At 49.8% G+C, this 19,670-nt stretch overlaps 1 protein-coding gene and 1 pseudogene across 9 annotated transcripts; one reads left to right on the top strand and one right to left on the bottom strand.

Annotated features, from left to right (window-relative positions):
- On the bottom strand, nt 2,278-3,325 carry LOC108633239 (annotated as a pseudogene). Its single transcript, XR_001917283.1, has one exon. The product of XR_001917283.1 is annotated as a nucleophosmin pseudogene (transcript).
- On the top strand, nt 7,493-19,543 carry ATXN2L (ataxin 2 like). 8 transcript variants are annotated; one of them, XM_018040193.1, is made up of 23 exons: nt 7,493-8,337; nt 9,826-9,862; nt 10,077-10,133; nt 10,223-10,294; nt 10,668-10,818; nt 11,162-11,286; nt 12,105-12,196; nt 12,647-12,847; nt 13,639-13,814; nt 13,976-14,086; nt 14,626-14,820; nt 14,909-14,980; nt 15,218-15,288; nt 15,480-15,775; nt 15,855-15,924; nt 16,415-16,561; nt 16,684-16,756; nt 16,850-17,040; nt 17,386-17,515; nt 17,605-17,726; nt 17,878-18,090; nt 18,233-18,476; nt 18,626-19,543. In XM_018040193.1, the coding sequence occupies exons 1-23, from the start codon at nt 8,039-8,041 to the stop codon at nt 18,778-18,780; spliced, it is 3,300 nt and encodes a 1,099-aa protein (XP_017895682.1). In that variant the 5' UTR covers nt 7,493-8,038; the 3' UTR covers nt 18,781-19,543. The 8 variants fall into 8 exon arrangements, 7 of the variants coding, with proteins under 7 accessions (XP_017895682.1, XP_017895676.1, XP_017895678.1 ...); XR_001917234.1 differs by having other exon boundaries at nt 7,833-8,337; nt 18,233-18,785; nt 19,029-19,543; XM_018040189.1 differs by having other exon boundaries at nt 7,833-8,337; nt 18,233-18,422; nt 19,029-19,543.

Genomic DNA, 19,670 nt, shown 5'->3' with positions numbered 1-19,670 from the left:
CTTTGCTTCACTCTGTTGTATCACCCATCTCATGCAGAATTTGAGTTTGGGATCCTTCTTCTAATCTAGCCTTTCCTTTTACAGATTGGGATGGGGGTCCCAGAAGTCCAATCACCTGCCCTTTATTAGTGCTAACGAGACAAAGGCAGAGCCAGAACTCTTGTCTCTGGGGACCCTTTATTTCTTCTGCTGCCAGATGCTGTCTCTTTTTGGGAAACGTTCAGGCCTTTGTGAAGGAAAACTTCCTCCGTAGGATTTGTCAGGGAGATGTAGTTGAGTTTGGGCTTACTGAATGTCTCTTGCTGCCCCAGCCACTCTCTTGACAAGTCTTAAGTGAGAATATGGCCTCTTTGGTATCAATGGAGTCGGGTAACCCTTGAATCTCAAACTGGAATTGCTTCCCAGGTGTTGTCATTGTTTAGTCACTCAGTCATGTCCGACTCTTTGCAACCCCATGGACTGTGGCCCACCAGGCTCCTCTGTCCATGGGATTTCCCAGGCAAGAACACTGGATTGGGTTGCCATTTCCTTCTCCAGATGTTGCCGACCCAGGGATGGAACCCACATCTGCTGCTTGGCAGGCAGATTCTTTACCTTGTAACCTTAACTTCCCAGATATACTTGAATAAAATGCAGTGAGCACTGGGGCACTCCCTAAGGACTCTCATGAGCTACAGACTCCTCACCTAATTTATCAATGAGTTTATGAGTATTTAGTATATAATTAGATGGTTTATTCTCACTCCTTTCCCTGACTTTAGGGGTATCAAATAAATTTACTTAATTAGATGTAAATTTATTATTTTTAAAATAATTTCAAACTTACAGAGACATTAAAAGGCTACTTCAAAGAACCATAATGTTTACCCAGATTCACAAACTAACATTTTGCCAATTTGCCTCATCATTTTCTCTGCATGTGTATACATATCTAGAACTTGAATTATTTATTTTTTGGCTGCACCACACAGCACAGGGGATCTTAGTTTTTCGATCAGGGATCAAACCTGCACCCCCTGCCTTGGAAGCACAGAATGCTAATCACTGGATCACCAGGGAAGTCCCATAACTTGAACTATTTAATAGTAGGTTGCATAAGTCATGTTCCTTTGCCTATAATACACTTTAACACATCTACAGAGTTAGCACATTTACGAAATTTATCTGCATGTAACACTTCATAGTTTATATTCCAAATTAATCAATTTCCCCACAATGTTTTTTTATAGCAGTTTTGTTCAGGATTTACGCCCGGATCAAGTAATTCATCTAGTTTTTAGTCACTTTCAATTCAGTCATTCAGTTGTGTCCTACTCTTTGCGACCCCATGAATTGCAGCACGCCAGGCCTCCCTGTCCATCACCAACTCTCGGAGTTCACCCAAACTCATGTCTGTCGAGTCAGTGATGCCATCCAGCCATCTCATCCTCTGTTATCCCCTTCTCTTCCTGCCCCCAATCCCTCCCAGCATCAGAGTCTTCCAATGAGTCAGCTCTTTGCATGAGGTGGCCAAACTGTTGGAGTTTCAGCCTTAGCATCATTCCTTCCAAGAAACACCCAGGACTGATCTCCTTTAGAATGGACTGGTTGGATCTCCTTGCAGTCTAAGGGACTCTCAAGAGTCTTCTCCAACACCACAGTTCAAAAGCGTCAATTCTTCGGCGCTCAGCCTTCTTCACAGTCCAACTCCCACATCCATACATGACCACCGGAAAAACCATAGCCTTGACTAGACAGACCTTTGTTGGCAAAGTAATGTCTCTGCTTTTGAATATGCTATCTAGGTTTAGTCACTTTAGCCGCCTCTAATCTGAAACAGTTCCTCAGCCTTTGTGTTTCATATCATGGACAGTTTTGAAAAATACAGTCATTTCTGGGTTTCTTTTTTTTTTTCAGCTTTGTATGCATGTACATTTATATGTTAACAGTACAGATTCATGGATTCTTTTATTCAATGAGCTATGCCTGCATGCTGAGTCCCTCAGTCGTGTCCAACTCTTTTTGACTCTATGGAATGTAGCCTGTTAGGCTCCTCGGTTCATGGAATTCTTTTTTTTTGTTTTGTTTTGTTTTTAAAATACTGAGTTTATTTCACATGTATATTTGTCTCCCCACCACTCCCATCTGTCTGACCACCACTACTACTATTCCTATCATAACATTCCATACATACTTAAAACCAAGCAAAGGGTGGAGTTCCATCTTTAAAAACTAAACAGGCATTTTGGACAACACATTCTTGGCAATGGAACGTGGACATTTATCAGACACGGTAGGGAAAGTTCTCACTCTGCATTATAAAAAGGACAGCCAGATATCAACTGTTACAGAAATGAAATAAGATGGAAAATTTTTAACAAACTGTTTAAACTATTTTCTTAAAAGAGACTTCCTCCACTGCCAGAGATCTTGAATAGCCTCCTGGTCAGTCATCCGGAAATAATTCTTCACATAATTGATAAACTTGGCTTCCACTTTGGGAAGGGAACCACCTTTTTCTATACTTGCTTGCATTTTTGCTTTAATGTCTTCTACAGAGCTAGGTCCTTTTGGTGTTTTAGGTGTTTTTTTCCTGTTTCTTGAAGGATTCTTGACCTTTTGATCTTGGTGTTGACTGTTTTGAGTCTTTTCCATTTTGGTTTGATTTTTGTGCATTTTTGGCTGGAGTATCTCGTACAGATTTCTTTACTGGAGCTTTTTCTTCAACTTCCTCATCAAAATCGTCATCATCATCATCATCATCTTCATCTTCATCAGCAGCAAGCTTTACTTTTTTCTGGGGAACCTTGCTACCACTTCCAGGGGCAGAACGCTTTCCAGATATACTTAGGAGTTTCACCTCCTCCTCCTCCTCTTCTTCTGACTCTGCATCTTCCTCCACAGCTACTAAGTGCTGTCCACTGATATGCACAGGCCCTGAACCGCACTTCAACCGTAAGACCACAGGTGGTGTAATTTCAAAGCCCCCAAGAGAAACCGTTGGCTGTACAGACATCTTCAAAGTTGCCAGTGTTACTTTAATTGGACTGCCTTCATAATTCATCGCCTCTGCTTCAACAATTTGTAACTCATCCTTTGCTCCGGCCCCTAAACTGACCGTTCTTAAAGATAACTGGTGCTCATTTTCATCATTATCCACCTTGAAGTGATAATCTCTGTCAGCCTTTAGTTCACAACCGAAAAGATAGTTCTGGGGCCTCAAGGGGCTCATGTCCATGTCCATTGAATCCTCCATGGGTTGGCGGCACGCACTTATGTGGGAGAGAAGCCGGACGGAATTAAACGACTACTATTCGTACCAGCAGCCGCACAGGACGGAATCACACCCCATGGAATTCTTTTTGAAACCCCATGGACTGTAGCCCACCAGGCTCCTCTGTCCATGGGGTTTTCCGGGCAAGAATACTGGAGTGGGTTGCCATTCCCTTCCCCAGGGGATCTTCCCGACCCGAGAATCGAACCCACTTCTCACGTCTTCTGCATTGGCAGGCATTTTTTTTTTTTTTTTTTTTTACCACTAGCGTCACCTGGAAAGCCACCAATGAGCTATAATCACTATTTTTATTTGTTTCAATGCTCCACTTGTGCCAGATTTGTCCTCTTCAAGATGGCTGCTATGGCTCTTTGATGCCCTTATAAATGTTTTTAAACTTTATTGTCTTTTTTATTTTTGGCTGTGCTGGGTCTTGTTACTACACGTGGACTTTCTCTAGTTGTGGCAAGCAGGGTCTACTCTCTAGTTGTGATGTGAGGGCTTCCCATTGCAGTGGCCTATCGTTGCTGAGCAGGGGCTCTAAATAGCATGGGCTTTAGGAGGTGAGTAGCTGCTGCACGTGGGCTCAGTAGTTGTGCACAAGCTTAGTTGCTCCATAGTGTGTGGGATCTTCCCAGACCAGGGACTGAACTATTCTCCTGCATTGGCAGGATTCTTTACCACTGAGCCATCGGGGATGTCCCAGTAAATGTTTTTAGTACTTACTTTCTTCAAGGAGCCCTGGTTTGTTTCTGTGGGATATTTAGAAAACAAGATCTGGGAACTGCTGTAAATATCAGTGTATCTATCTATCTAATTTTTTCCCATAAATTTTATTTTACTTAAAAATTATGTATATCTTATTTGGCTCCATTATGTCTTAGTTGTGGCATGTGGGATCTTTAGTTGAAGCATGTGGAATCAAGTTCCCTTACCAGGGTTCAAACCTGGGTCCCCTGCATTGGGGGAGCATGGTGTCTTAGCCCCTGGACCACAAATCCCTCCTATAAATTTTATACTGTTGCTTTCCATTCCAGTCCCCCATTTGTGTTCATTTCTCTCATCCCACATTTGCTGCTCCATACTTCCTCAGCAAGAACCCTAGGACCCAACCTGCCTGCACATTTATGCTTGTGCTCAATCCTACAATACACTCCACATAGCTTCAGAATTGCCATGCCCTTACTAGAACAAACTGACCTAAGAATTCAAGGTGTAGAGATTTTTTTTTTCTTCAGCAGGTGCTTGAAAGTGATTTGAATTAGTTCCATTTTTTTTCTGTTTTGCCCTTCAGGGTGTTATTTTTTACTCATTTACCATAGAGTTGGGTTCATTTATTTACATCTGTATTCAGATTTTAGGTACTCTGTTTTTGTTGATTTAATTGAGTATGTTGACCATTAACATTACTTGAAAAGCCAAAACTATATGAAAAGGCTCAAAGAAGTGTCACCCTCTCCCCATTCAGGGTTCTGTTGTTTCCCCTCAACAAGAGGGACGTAACCCAACAATCAAGGAACCTTTATTTTTCCTTACCCCTCAAGGGTGCCTGATTTTATTAGTTTTTGGTTTACTCTTCTTGTTCTTCCTTGCAAGAATTTGTGGATAGGTTTCTGTTTTATTTCCCCTTCTTCCTTGCACACAAGGAAGCATTCTTTACACTTTCTTCACTTAAATCCTGGAAATCACTCCAGAGCAAATCACAGTGATACCATGTTTTTTTTTAAAAAAGTACTTATTTTTGGCTGTACCAGGTCTTAGCTGAGGCACCTGGGACATTTAGTTGTGGCATAGTGAGATCTAGTTCCCTGACCAAGGATCGAACCTGGGCCCCCTGCATTGGGAGCCCAGAGTCTTAGCCACTGAACCACCACAGAAGTCCCTATCATTTCTAAATTGTATGTAAGATGACAATATTTCATTCATTTATCAACTTATTGAATCACTGTGCCAGCCACTGAGCTAGACAGGAAGGAGAGAGAAGTGAATAAAATATCACCCCTGACCTTAATGATCTCAGGCTCCAATAGAAAGGGAAATCATACATGCAAACAAACAACAACAGCAACAACCATCACAGTGCTCTGGGAACTGAGAGGAGGGAGTCAATAACAAGTTGTCCAAAAGGACTAACACCTGAGCTTGAATAATGAGAATTAGGTGAATAAACAGCACTTTCAAAGGCAGAGTTGGACAAGGGCAAGACAGGTTGCAGAAATTAAGAGTTTAATGGGCTGAAACCTAAGAGTGTGGGAGCAGTATGTGAATGGGGAGACGGGAGCGCCCATAATGCTGCTGAAGAGGTAGCCTGGCACCATGTGGTACAGTTAATGCCAGGAAAAAGCTGGACAGTTATTCAGACACCCAGGAGACATGGTCCTCAAAATAAAACTTGAATCCATTCACTTCACAGGTATTTAACGGACTGCCAGTATTATGCCAGGTATCACAGAAGGAGCAGTGAGTAAGAGTAAGATCCCAACCATTAGGGAGCAGATATCAGCTTCCCTGGTGGCTCAGATGATAAAGAATCCACCTGCAACGCGGGAGACTTGGGTTTGATCCCTGGATTGGGAAGGTCCCCTGGAGGAGGGCATGGCAACCCACTCCAGTATTCTTGCCTGGAGAATCCCCAGGGGAGAGGACCCTGGCTACAGTCCATGGGGTCATAAAGAGTCGAACATGACTGAGCAACTAAGCACACACACCAGCAGTAAAACAGAATGGAAGGAGCTCACAGAATAAAGTGGGGGGAAACTGCTGGCCAAACAGCAGTTTTGGGAACCCAAAACTCTCAAAGCTAGGAGTGAGGCTGGGCTAAGGAACACTTCTCAAAGAGTAAGACAGACTTTTAGCTAAGTATGTGCATGTTCAGGGGAGAGTTGAGAGCTGGAAGAGTTCCAATGCTAACACCTGGAGGGAAGAGAGACTGAGATATTGAAAGTTTCACCTGGACTAAGACCTATCACTCCTGCACTCCATTCTCCACCTTGCAGTGAGTAAATCCTTTAAAAAGGCAAATCTGTCCTCTTCATTTTCTGAAAAGGGCTCCCCACTGGTCTCAGGTTACCTATCTTTTCAGTTTCTATTTTTAAAACCTCCTTCCTGTTATTTTATACTACAGACATGCTTAAGTTTTTTTACCTTGTCATGTCCTATTCCCCCTGCCTAGAAATGGATCACCCAACATTGAAGTAGGTGTCACTCTTATCTACTCTTAGGGGCCCGTGCTTCAGCCTAATAGATTGCATCTGTCTGAATACACTGCTAGTTTAAACTCCTTGAGGGTAGGAAGTGGTTTAATTATTAACAGTTATATCCAAGGCACCTAGTCTAATGTCCTAAAGAAGGTGTAGTCGCTCAGCTGTGTCTGACTTTTTGTGACCCCGTGGACTGCAGCCTCTCAAGCTCCTCTGTCCATGGAATTCTCCAGGCAAGAATACTGGAGTGGGTTGCCATTCCCTTCTCCAGCAGATCTTCCTGACGCAGGGATCAAACCCGGGTCTCCTGAATTGTTAAGATTCTTTATTGTCTGAGCCACCAGGCAAGTCCCATGTCCTAAATGCCCAACTAATTTGAATGACTGAAAGCTGTTTTCATTGTAGAGCTGGGTGGAAGATTTTGAACTAGCCCCTAGGAACTTTGGTTTTCAGCCTGTTACTAGTTTAAGATTCATTCTGGGCTTCCCTGGTGGCTCAGATGGTAAAGAATCTCCCTGCAATGTGGGAGAGACCCCCTGGAGAAGGGATAGGCTACCCACTCCAACATTATTGCCGGGAGAATTCCATGGACAGAGGAGCCTGGTGGGCGACAGTCAGTCCATGGGGTCGCAAAGAGTCGAACACAACTGAGCGACTACACTTTCACTTGCCACTTCCACTTTAAGGGTTCATTCTAGGGCATGGAGAAACCATTAGTTTGAAAATCATTAAAATAATTTAGAATTAGGTATAGAGTTATCTCCAAAGATCAGCATGCTCAAAATGATAACATTAATGCCTATCAATCTTTTATGGAAAGCAGATAAAGTCCCCATGAAACCTACCACAAGCCTTAAATAAGTACCAGTTCTCGTGCCGGGACTTTTTTTGTACTCAAGACTCCGCCCCCGGGCCCTCAAATGGCGGAAGAACTGCACGCTACGTCGTGACTTCTCACACTACTGCGGAGGTATCCCGACGCTACGCCGCCGGCGTAGGCGGGGCGGCCGGCTCTTCCTTCCTCTCTGCTTCTTCGGCTCCACCCCCAGCGTTTCACACGCTCATTGTGAAGCGACAGCGGCAGGCAGTCTTCAAGGCTGCTTGAGACCTAGAGACCCTAAGTCCTTGGCGCACGCAAGCGCCCCGCGCTGCTCCTTCCCCACTCCAAAGGCGAGGGGCGCGAGATTCACCTTTATTTTCTTCTCCCGCCCGGAGCTAACCGCCCCGGTGCGCGCGGACATCTCGAGCCGCCGCTCCCTCCTCCCCGCCCCTCCCCCTTCGGGAGCTCCCGCCCGCGCGCTCCTCCCCCTCCCCTTTCCCCGGCGACGCGCACGCGCGCCAAGCCGGCTCGCGCCCTCTCGCTTTCCTCCGGCCCGCGAGACCCCCTCCCCTTCCGCCTCGCGGTGCTTCCTCGCGCCGCGGTCTTCTCTATCCACCCCCGACACCGCGGGGCTTGCCCCCGCCCGCCAACGGCGGGTCCCCAGCTTCCCAGTCCCCTTCGCTTCCCGCGCTCTCCGGCGGGGGCCCAGCCCCGGCCTCCTCTTTCCCTCCCTTCCCCCTAATTCCCCTTCCGGACGCTGCCATCATGTTGAAGCCTCAGCCGCCACAACAGACCTCCCAGCCCCAGCCGCCCCCCACGCAACAGGCCGTGGCCCGTCGCCCTCCCGGGGGCACCAGCCCGCCCAACGGCGGTCTCCCGGGGCCCCTGGCCTCCACCTCGGCTCCCCCAGGACCTCCTGCGGCCGCCTCCCCCTGCCTGGGGCCTGCAGCCGCTGCCGGGAGCGGGCTCCGCCGGGGAGCCGAGGGCATCTTGGCGCCTCAACCGCCGCCACCGCAGCAGCAACATCAGGAGAGGCCAGGGGCAGCGGCCATCGGCAGCGCCAGGTGAGGATGGTGGGTTTCTGGGCGCTAGAGCCGATGTGGCCGAGACCTGTACACCGCGCCAGGTGGACTTCTAGCCTGGCCACCTTTGAGGGTCGCCAGGGGGAGTGGGAAAGCCCCGTGAAACGGGGGTGGGCCCTCAGGTCCTAACAGGTCGGAGGAAGAGGGTCCCTGGTGGCCACCGGGGTATTCAGGGGCAGTGCGCAGTTCTGCTAGCGTAGTCAGGGCTCGGGAGCTGGGCCTTAAGGGCAGGCAGGGCGCATCCCGCCGGCAGCGTCGGAACGAGGAGTTGGGGGGGTGAAGAGGTGATCGGGGTCCCCGGCTCCATTACCACGAAGGGTCTCGCGGTTCCCGTCTTCAGCCAATGGGGAGTCAGCTGCGGGAAGGGGTCCCTGCCCGTAGCCAATGGAGGGGGGCGCGCGGCTCACAGTTTGGCCAATGGGGAGGGAGGGACTTGGGAGCGAGTTGCTACCTCCCCGTCCCAGTCTGGCCAGTAGGAGGGGAGCAGGGTGGGCGGGGGGACGGAAGGAGGGACTGGGAGGACTGCGGGCTGGGAACCTCCAGCGCGCGCGCTCTTCCCGTACGTGCGCGCGGATGCTGTGTCTTATGACCCGGCCATTCTCCAGCCTCGGGTAACATATAGGGCAGCGGCTGGGAGTGTTCGTGGACGGGTTCCCCTGGTGTTCTTGGATGAGTGGTGGACACCCGACTCGGTTTCTTCTGTTTGTGGGTTTATGGAATTGAGAGTGGAGGTACACGCAGGCGCAGTGGGTTCTGATCGCTGGGCGGGGGGGGGGGGGGGTGCGATTTTGAAGAGGCCCGTAGGCTTTAGTGCGCAAGCGCAGATCGGGCGAGGCCTCCGGGTGGATAGCTTTTGCGGCTGCGCTGTCCCCCAGCCCTGCCAACGGCCCCCTGATCGCCCTCTTCAACCGCTGGTTACATCAGCCAGCAAGAAGCAGGGTTACTGGGTGATAGGTGACCCCTCCCAGAGTGGGTAACAGGCTGAATGAGTAAAGAGGTCCAGAAGGGTAGATTGTAGAGGGAGTACCTTCACTCCTAGTTTGGGGCGTAAGGCTGCGGGAAATGATGGCCTTTCCTGTTTGGGAGGTAATTTACCTGAACCTAGGTAGTTCAAAATTTGCGTTCTCTGAGCTTCCATCTGGCGGGGGTTATTGTCGAATATCGTAACGTTTGTCATTTGGAAGCATGCAGCCCTGGCCCTCTTGCAGAAACGTTGTGTTGAATTGGCGTTTAAAGCAGTTGACAGACGTTGATGATTGAGCCTATTTTACTGGTATTTGGAGGAAATGGCTTTTAGTGCTTTTCTTCCTTTGTGAAGTGAGAATTTGAAAATCTGTTGGTTAATGATTTGTAGCCTAAGTCGTCATCCTCACATAGTATGTGGTCTTGGCATCCAGTCCTTTGAAAGCAGTTGAATAAAAGGGCTTGATTGTACTTAAATAACTAGCTTCTTGTTTCCTTCTCTTATAGGGGACAAAGCACAGGAAAGGGACCTCCACAGTCACCGGTGAGTGCCTTTTCTCCCCTGTCTAAGACACAGATACTTAAAAGATACATATATGGGAATAGAGGGCAGACTAGGTGCAGAAATAGATGTGTTCTGAAGGGCAAGTATCCCATATGTTCGAGGTGGTTATGAGTGGAGTGTGGACATTGTGAAGGAGGGTAAGGTGTTGACTGGCTGTTCCTTTATTTTTGTCTCTCTCCTGTGTTACTGACAGGTGTTTGAGGGTGTCTACAACAATTCCAGAATGCTGCATTTCCTAACCGCTGTTGTGGTAAGTGGGCCCCTTGCTGCTAGCTTGAGGGGTGTAATGCATCGGTTTGCTAGAGGCACTCTTCCGTTTTCTTCCCTCTGCTCTTTCAGGGTTCCACTTGTGATGTAAAGGTGAAGAACGGTACCACCTACGAGGGTATCTTCAAGACGCTGAGCTCAAAGGTCAGTCTACTCAAATTAGCTTGCTTTTTGGAGTTTCATGGGAGAAAGAAGAGAATGAAATAGGTTCCTTGAAGATAAAAAGATGAGTGGTTTTGGACAACATGATGGCTAGCCTCGTTTTTGTAGGCCTTTGTCGCAACAGAGCTGCATGGAATTAAAGACATGGGTTTGAAATGTGAGGGCTGGGTATTTTGATGAGAAGTTTAAAGTTTGGGGCTTTGACTAAATCCCATGGGTGATGTTGTCAAGACAGTGCACGTGAGAATGTGGTGTTGGGGAAAGTTTAGAAAGGGTAAAATTAAAAGTAGTCATATTTTTGTCTTCACGTTTCTTAATACTGACCCTTGGTTGCTGGGAAATGGAACTTGTATAGTTTGAACTGGCAGTGGACGCTGTGCACCGGAAGGTATCGGAGCCGGCAGGTGGCCCTCGTCGGGAAGACATAGTGGACACCATGGTGTTTAAGCCAAGTGATGTCATGCTTGTCCACTTCCGAAATGTCGACTTCAATTATGCTACTAAAGGTATTTATGGGTGCAGGCTGTTGCGTCAGACCCAGTAGAAGGCAGAGAATGTGATGATCTGATTCTCCTCCTTTCCGTTCTTTGTCACCTTATTTCTGAGGAGGAGGACTGGAAGCTTTTTCTTGAGAACATGTGTTAATGTCTAAGATGCAGTGGGGTGAATTCCAGCCTATGTTGTGGTTCATACGTTTCCTGCTTTGTTTTCACCTCCTTGCTTCTTTTGAACTCTTGGAACAAGTGTTTTTATGCTGCCCTGCACCCCCTTTGCTTCTGTGGTGGGAAGGGTGTTGGAAAGACGGCTATGAAGTACCACCTGACCGCTGATCTCAATCCACCCTCACAGATAAGTTCACTGACTCGGCCATTGCCATGAACTCAAAGGTGAACGGGGAGCACAAGGAGAAGGTGCTTCAGCGCTGGGAGGGGGGAGACAGCAACAGCGATGACTACGACCTGGAGTCTGACATGGTACAGTCCCTTCTGGGGAGCCCTAGAGCTGGGGGCTCTGCTGCCCAAGTGGGGTGTTGACCGTGACATCACTCTTGGACCCGAGAATTGCTGGGGTGGGCGGAGAGAAATCTTTTACTATTGCCTGGCAGTCAGAGTCCAATGGAAAGGTATAGGACATACTCAAACAGAAATACTCATTTTTCTATCATCAGTAATTGATACCTGTTAAAATTTGCTTCAAATCAGTTTTTTCCCAGCCTGGGACAAAAAAGATACAGATGAGATTGCGTATTGTATAGGCCCGTTTCCCTTCCTCCAAACAACCACCTTGATTTAAAATTTGTCAGTGAATTGTTACCTCACTTTATTAGTTTGTTTAAAATTTGCTTTTCCTACCTATTTTTGGATGTTTCACTTTGGTATATAGATCCTAGTCATTGCTTTTAACTACATGTGTTGTGCTATTTGTATGTGTATACTTGTGTGTGTATACAATATATTGTATCTGTTCCTTTTTTATTGGTGTTTCTGGGCCATTATTTTGGTATTAAAAATAGTAGCTTACTGGATTTTTAGAATGTGTATCTTCATGCACTTAGGTCAGAATTTCTCTGGGATGTAAATCTGGAAGTGGATGTTAGGTCCCAAAGACTTCTACGTCTTGGAAACTGCCAATTTGTGGTGCAGTCAGTAGATGACCTTCCCATCAGCCCTGTTCCTTTTTTTCCCCACTCTTCGTTTGGTCAGATTTTTAATCTTTCAACCTGAGGGAAGAGAAAAATTGGTTATTATTGCTTTCCTTGCTGAGCTTTGAAACATTCTCCCTCTTCCTCTAGTCTAATGGATGGGACCCCAACGAAATGTTCAAGTTCAATGAGGAGAACTATGGTGTAAAGACCACCTATGACAGCAGTCTCTCTTCTTACACGTGAGTGTCTTTTGGTAGTTCGCACATGGTGCGGTTTGAGGTATGGGGACATCAACAGAAGGGAGGTCTCTAGGTGGAACATTGCTTTTGTACATGTCTTTCTGGGTGTCTGGGTTGCCGTCTCCCCACTCCTGACCTGCCTTGGGAACTCCTCGTGAAAAGGTTTTTCTCTTTCTCATAACCTTGATTCCGTGGGTAGAATTAACTGCTTTTTTGGTCCATACTTTTCCTGTAAAATCTTAACAAACTTATATATGTGTCTCAGTGTCCCTCAGATTCAGAGAGATGCCTTGCTGCTCTGCCTAGGACCCTGCTACATGCCAGATCAGTGTATGCTGAGTTGTTGAGGGTTTAAATACCCACTTCTGATCTGGTGATAGGACTGATAGAAATGTCTTCCTTTTTCCTCCCTCTTGTCCCGTGGCCCTGGGGTGGCGACGGTCCTCACAGGGTGCCCTTAGAGAAGGACAATTCAGAAGAATTCCGTCAGCGGGAGCTGCGTGCTGCCCAGTTGGCCCGAGAGATTGAATCGAGCCCCCAGTACCGCCTGCGGATCGCCATGGAGAATGATGATGGGCGCACGGAGGAGGAGAAGCACAGTGCGGTTCAGCGACAGGGCTCAGGGCGTGAGAGCCCCAGCTTGGCAGCCAGGTGATTGCTGGGGGAGGCTGGTCCGGGTGGGGCTCAGTGTTTGCGCCAGGAGTTTGGTGTATATTTTCGTTGAAGCCTCACAACCACATAGGTTAATATGTATTTACTCCCAATTTTTTGATTTAGGTTAGGGCTGAGAGCTTGTTATATACTCTCGTTGAAGCCTCACAGTCATATAGGTTAATACATAGTTACTCAGAATATGGGGGTTTAGGACGCTGAAGCCTAGAACTATTAATTTGTCTGAAGTAACAAGGCTAAAGATTAGGGATTAAGACAGGTTTTCTTTCCCCCACCGATTTTTGATACCTTTTTTTTTCCTTTTCCTTTTTTTGCTTTCTGCTGCACTCTGCAACTTGTAGGATTTTAGTTCTCCAACCAGGAACCTAGGCTCTCAGCATTGAAAGCTCAGAGTCCTACCCCTAGGGAATTCCTCATATTCTTTTTTTATTTTGCATTTCATTCCTATATATGTCTTAACTTCTCCTTTTATGAAAATGAAACTGAAGTGTTATTGTACCTTAATGTACAATGTTATACTACGTGTCTTGTAGGTCAGGAGGGGCTAAGGATTAATGGAGCACTGGCTGCTTTGGTCTGGTCAGGGGTAGCTGCAATGTAGGGTCATAATCCTGGAAGCACAGGATAGTTTCTCAAGGGAAATAGTACAGAAAGCTGAAGTCAGGCATATTTGTGCATTGAGGCAGGAGGTGGACTTTATAAGGAGGGCTTCATTCTTGGAAATTGTGTGTTTTGTGGCTACTTGATGTTATTTGAACTCTCTCCCCCAGGGAGGGAAAGTATATCCCTCTACCCCAGCGAGTTCGGGAAGGTCCCCGGGGAGGCGTTCGCTGCAGTAGTTCTCGGGGCGGCCGGCCTGGCCTTAGCTCTTTGCCACCCCGTGGCCCTCACCATCTTGACAATAGCAGCCCTGGCCCAGGTTCTGAGGCACGTGGTATCAATGGAGGTGAGTTAGGAAGCCGACTTGTTGATGGCAGGGAAGGGAATGGTGGTAGGTGGCAAGGAAAATGATTTAGGTGGGTTGGATGGAAGTTGCATTGATGGTCATGTAATAGCAGGAACTCTGCCTCTTTTCTCCCCATCTTAAAAAAAAAAAAAAAAAAATAGGCCCTTCCCGCATGTCCCCTAAGGCCCAGCGACCTCTGAGAGGTGCCAAGACTCTGTCTTCCCCCAGTAGCAGGCCTTCTGGAGAAGCCTCTGTTCCACCTCCTCCTGCAGGTAAGATTCTAGCAGCGTTACGTGAACAAATGGATAGGGGTGTAAATAGTCAGTTGTTAGAATGCTGGGCTGGGAGAGTTCCAAGATAAAGGTGTTTTGAAGGCTAGTATTTATGCTTTTTAGGAAAGAATTTTTCAGTTTCCCTCAGGGAGAAATTCCAGCATGGCAGTCCATGCGTTGTGTCTGGCTGGCAGGTGCCTTTTATTTAAAATAGTTGGCAACTAATTTTAAGGGAGGAGAAATCATAGAAAATGTCTTAATATCTTTTGAAATACAGAAAGTTCTGCCAACACAGAACCTGTCTTTCTGTAAAGCTCTGGTTGGCTGGAACTGAGTCATGACTGCCCCTTGGAGCATTCCAGTCTTTCATGGTACCCATGAGGCCATTTTACGTGCTTACCTTACTTGCCTTGGCCTTCTAAACATTTAGGTTTGTGACCTTGTAGATAAACTTTCCTTGGTGTTTCTGGTGGGTCCCTAGTACTCACTGCTCAGTGTCCAGCAGTGACCAACACAAATCCCTCTCCCTTTTCTTCCAGTGGGCCGGATGTACCCGCCGCGCTCTCCCAAGTCAGCTGCCCCTGCCCCAATCTCAGCTTCCTGTCCTGAGCCTCCCATGGGCTCAGCAGTACCAACCTCTTCAGCTTCCATCCCAGTGACATCAGCAGTTGGGGAACCTGGAGTAGGCTCCATTTCCCCAGCTTCTCCAAAGATCTCACTGGCCCCCACAGATGGTAAGAGCCACCTGGTGGGGGACTGCAGACAGTGGGAAGTGTGCTTCTGGACAGAAGGGGCTTCATGTGTCTCTTCTTTCTTGCTCAGTAAAAGAACTCCCGGCCAAGGAACCTGGAAGGACCCTGGAGTCCCAGGAGTTGTCCCGGATTGCAGGGAAAGGTGAGGATTGTTGTTTTTCCTGCCAGGGTCTCATGCCCCTTTGATTAGGGGAGCATTTCACTTAGGAAAGTGTTCCAATTCAGAAACAGATGACATTGGGTCAGCCCTTTGATCCTAACTTAAGGGGTTCTAATAAGCTCAGCTTTTTTCCCTTGGTTTCTTTGTTCTTTGGGTTGCTGTGTAGCCATCTTCAAGAAAAGAAATGTGTATTTTCTCCTTTTTTGCTCTTTCTCATAGTCCCTGGCCTTCAGAACGAACAGAAGCGTTTTCAACTGGAAGAACTGAGAAAGTTTGGGGCCCAGTTTAAGGTGAGTGAAGTGTGGGAGTGACTAGGATGTTAACAGGAAAGAGATGAAGGTTGAGGGGTCTGGGGAGAGGTTTATGGAATAGGCACTGGGTGGCATTGAGAGATGAGAGCATGCAAAGATAAACGAAGGAAGGTGAGTCTGGGGTTGAGATAGGAGAGTACTCTCTATGTTCTGTGTTTCTGTCTTTGTAGCTTCAGCCCAGTAGCTCCCCTGAGACCAGCTTGGATCCTTTTCCTCCACGGATCCTGAAAGAGGAAGCCAAAGGGAAGGAGAAGGAGGTGGATGGTCTTTTGGCGTCAGAGCCCCTGGGGTCTCCTGTTTCCTCAAAGGCTGAATCAGTATCAGACAAGGAGGACAAACCACCCCTGCCACCAGCAGGGGCTGCCGAGGGGCCGGAGCAGCCTCCCCAACCTTGCCCAAGCCAAACTGGCAGCCCCCCAGTGGGCCTCATCAAGGGAGATGACAAGGATGAGGGCCCAGTTGCCGAGTGAGTGGGATGGGGAGCTGGGCAGGTGTCTGGTGACGAGAGACAGGCCGTGAGAATTTACTCCATTTTTCTATCATAGACAAGTGAAGAAGTCAACATTGAACCCCAATGCCAAGGAGTTCAACCCTACTAAGCCCCTGCTCTCTGTGGTGAGATGGGACAGGGGAATGTGGGCTGGGGTTTCCATGAGGAGAGTTGGGAGCTGGCTGTTGGGGGGAGTGAGGAACAGTTATACAAGTATGTCAGGACCACAGCAGTCATGGAAGCAGGTCTTAGCAGTGGCTGGCCGGGGATCGTGAAGTATCTGACGGATATTTATGGGTTCCTCACTGGGACTTGGCATTTGGTTCAGGGGGAGTCACAGTCTGGCATTTAGGAGCATGGGCTTCATTTGGGCCCACTGACTGCGCTTGAACCTCTTGCAAGCTCTGTGATCTTGGATGAACCACTTAACCTCTCTGTCTCAGTTTCCTTGCCTGTAATTTAAGATCACTCATCTGGAGGTTGATGTGAGGTTTAACCAAGATAAAGTGTAGGATATGTTTGGTGCACAGCACGCTGGATGCCCTTGACTGGGAGAGGAGGGTGGTATAGACGTCATTAAGATATCTTCTGCATGTCCTCCTTTGTCTCTTGCAGAATAAATCCACCAGTACTCCAACTTCTCCTGGGCCCCGAACTCACTCAACTCCCTCCATCCCGGTGCTGACAGCAGGCCAGAGTGGGCTCTATAGCCCCCAGTACATCTCCTACATACCTCAGATCCACATGGGACCAGCTGTTCAGGTGAGAAGAGACTGGGCGGGCCCAGGGTAAGAGACGAGACTGGGCTGCCTGAGGGACCAAGGCCACCTGTCGTGAGCGTTCACGAGCGAGTCGTTCAGCCTCACCTCTGTTCTGGTCCCCAGGCACCGCAGATGTATCCGTATCCTGTGTCCAACTCAGTGCCTGGACAGCAGGGCAAGTACCGGGGCGCCAAAGGTGAGCAGGGTCAGGAGGGGCCATGCAAGGTGCCACCCGCTGCCTGCTGGCAGATGGAGCTTGAGCTCTGCACCGTCTTCCCCCCACCTGCAGGCTCCCTGCCCCCGCAGCGCTCGGACCAACACCAGCCAGCCTCCGCCCCTCCCATGATGCAGGCTGCCGCCGCCGCCGCCGGTCCACCTCTGGTGGCCGCTACCCCTTACTCTTCCTACATCCCCTACAACCCACAGCAGTTCCCAGGCCAGCCCGCCATGATGCAGCCCATGGCCCACTACCCCTCGCAGGTGACTGAGGCATGGAAGAAGGTGGGGTACAGAGTCCTGGCATCTTGGCAAACCTCCTCCACCTCCCACACTCAGGAGCTGGCAGGAGAAGCCAGCAAGAGTTCTGGGTGGTGGGGTCCAACTTGGGCTTCAGTCTTGGCTATAGTAGGATCCTGGGGAGGCAGTGGATTCTGGGGCCTTTGTTTTTTTCTTCTGTAAAGTGTAGCATCTACTTGATAAGGGTATTGTGAAAGTAAAGTAAGGTGGTCATCATGATGAGAGCAGAGTAGTACTGAACCTCGTTGTCTGGCAGCAGGGTACTCTCTTGGGCCCTCTGCCGGGCCAACTGTTTTTCTCCTCCTCCAGCCGGTGTTTGCCCCCATGCTTCAAAGCAACCCACGCATGCTGACGTCGGGGAGCCATCCCCAGGCCATCGTGTCATCCTCCACCCCTCAGTACCCTTCTGCAGAGCAGCCCACCCCCCAGGCCCTTTATGGTGAGTTCTGTCCTGTCCCCTGACCTGGGCTGTGCTGCTCAGCCCCTCCGGGGTGCCTGTCACTGATTGTCTCCCCTTTCCTGCTGTAGCCACTGTTCACCAGTCCTATCCACACCATGCCACGCAGCTCCATGCCCACCAGCCGCAGCCGGCCACCACACCTACTGGGAGCCAGCCGCCGTCCCAGCATGCGGCCCCCAGTCCTGTCCAGGTGCCTGCCGTGGGGCATCCACGTGGGTGGGGCAGGGATGGGTGGCTGAAAGAGAGGACTAGGACTCGGGGTCATTCCCTAGTGGGGAGAACCTGAGGGTCAGAGGTGGTACTGGAAGTGGCACTCACCATTCACCTTGCCCTGATGACAGCACCAGGCGGGGCAGGCCCCACACCTGGGCAGTGGACAGCCGCAGCAGAACCTGTACCACCCAGGGGCCCTGACAGGCACACCGCCTTCTCTGCCACCGGGACCTTCTGCCCAGTCCCCTCAGAGCAGCTTCCCCCAACCAGCCGCTGTATATGCCATCCATGCCCACCAGCAGCTGCCCCACGGCTTCACCAATATGGCCCATGTTACCCAGGTAAGAGCCCACGCCACCTGCCCTGAGCCGTGGGGCGCCCCTCCTGGGGTCATCGGTGCGCCTTTCCCTCTGCCGCTGCCTGGGGTTCTCTGACACAGTGGCGCTCCCGTGGTGCTCACAGCTCCTTTTCTGTTCTCCACAGGCCCATGTCCAAACTGGAATCACAGCAGCCCCGCCCCCTCACCCTGGGGCTCCCCACCCGCCCCAGGTGATGCTGCTGCACCCACCCCAGAGCCATGGGGGCCCCCCCCAAGGCGCGGTGCCCCAGAGTGGGGTGCCTGCACTCTCAGCTTCCACACCCTCACCCTACCCCTACATCGGACACCCCCAAGGTGAGCAGCCTGGCCAGGCGCCTGGATTTCCAGGAGGAGCCGATGACAGGATTCGTGAGTTCTCGTTAGCTGGGGGTATTTGGCATGGAAGAGCTGATGGGCTGCAGGTGGGGCAGGATGCACGGGTTCTGGGTGGGGAGTGAGGGGTCTTGGAGGCAGGGCTGTCCCACAGGGCGCCTGCCGACCTGCACCTGTCTGTGAAGTATGTAGGGTGGGCAGAAGCCACAGTCGCCGCCGCCAGGGGCTTGCTCCTGGCTCTGTCCTTTGCTTCCCTCCGTCCTCGCTCAGTTGTGATCCAGCAGCCCCCCTCCCCACTGCCTCCCCAGCTCTCAGTGACCCCGACTGTCTCCTGACTTAGCCGAGGTAAGGTCAGCGCAGTAGACAGGGCCAGGCTGGGGTGTGGGGGGCTGAGCTGGGCACGTGAGGAAGGGCTCTGGCTCACGGGGAAACGGCGATTGATCTGTGCTTCTGACAGCCCCATGAGACACCTCGAGGCGGCCGCTCCTACCAACACTCCCCCCACACCCCACACTGGACGGCATTGGATGAAGGGACAGCTGCTTGGGTTCTAATGCTCCTGCTCTCTTCTCTTTCCCCTCCAACCAGTTCAATCTCATCCCTCCCAGCAGCTCCCCTTCCACCCCCCGGGGAACTGAAGATTGTCCTGGCCGCGACCTGAGACCTCCATGAGTGGAGGGAAGAGTGATCTATGTCTCTTCCCCCAGCAGCTCGGACCAGTCCCAGCCCCCCACCCCCTTTCCCCGCCCCGGGGGAGCTGGGGAATTCCTGCCAAGCACCTTGAATGGGAAGGGCCTCAAAAGTGGGCAGGGCCAGGGTCCAGCGGGGGTGGGGGGGTTCCTGCTCTGCCCCTGCCCATCCCCACCCCATCTTGCCCTCCCGTCCTCTCATCTATCCCCCCCCTCCCCGCTGGAGACGGAAGATCTTTTATTTTCTATTATTTATAACCTTGGGCCCCCTGTTCTTTCTTCCCATTAACTTGAGTCACCTACGTAAGAGAAACAGACATGCCCCGCAAGGATGGTTGGACAAGGACTTTTACTTTTTATTACATAAAAATATTTTAAAAAATTAAAAAAAAATAAAATTTTAAACTAACTTAACCGGCCTGTAGTTTCCTCTTTGAATAGTAAGATGGGAGTGGTTAGTTTTATGAGGTTTCCAAGGTGGGGCACTGTAGTTGCCCACTCAGAGTACCCAGAGATGCCCTTATGGCTCTGTAACCACCAT

The sequence above is a fragment of the Capra hircus genome, chromosome 25 (genome assembly GCF_001704415.2).
Source record: "Capra hircus breed San Clemente chromosome 25, ASM170441v1, whole genome shotgun sequence".
Classification (NCBI taxonomy): domain Eukaryota; kingdom Metazoa; phylum Chordata; class Mammalia; order Artiodactyla; family Bovidae; genus Capra; species Capra hircus.
The sequence above is the reverse complement of the archived record's forward strand: the minus strand, read 5'-3'. Positions and strand labels throughout refer to the sequence as shown.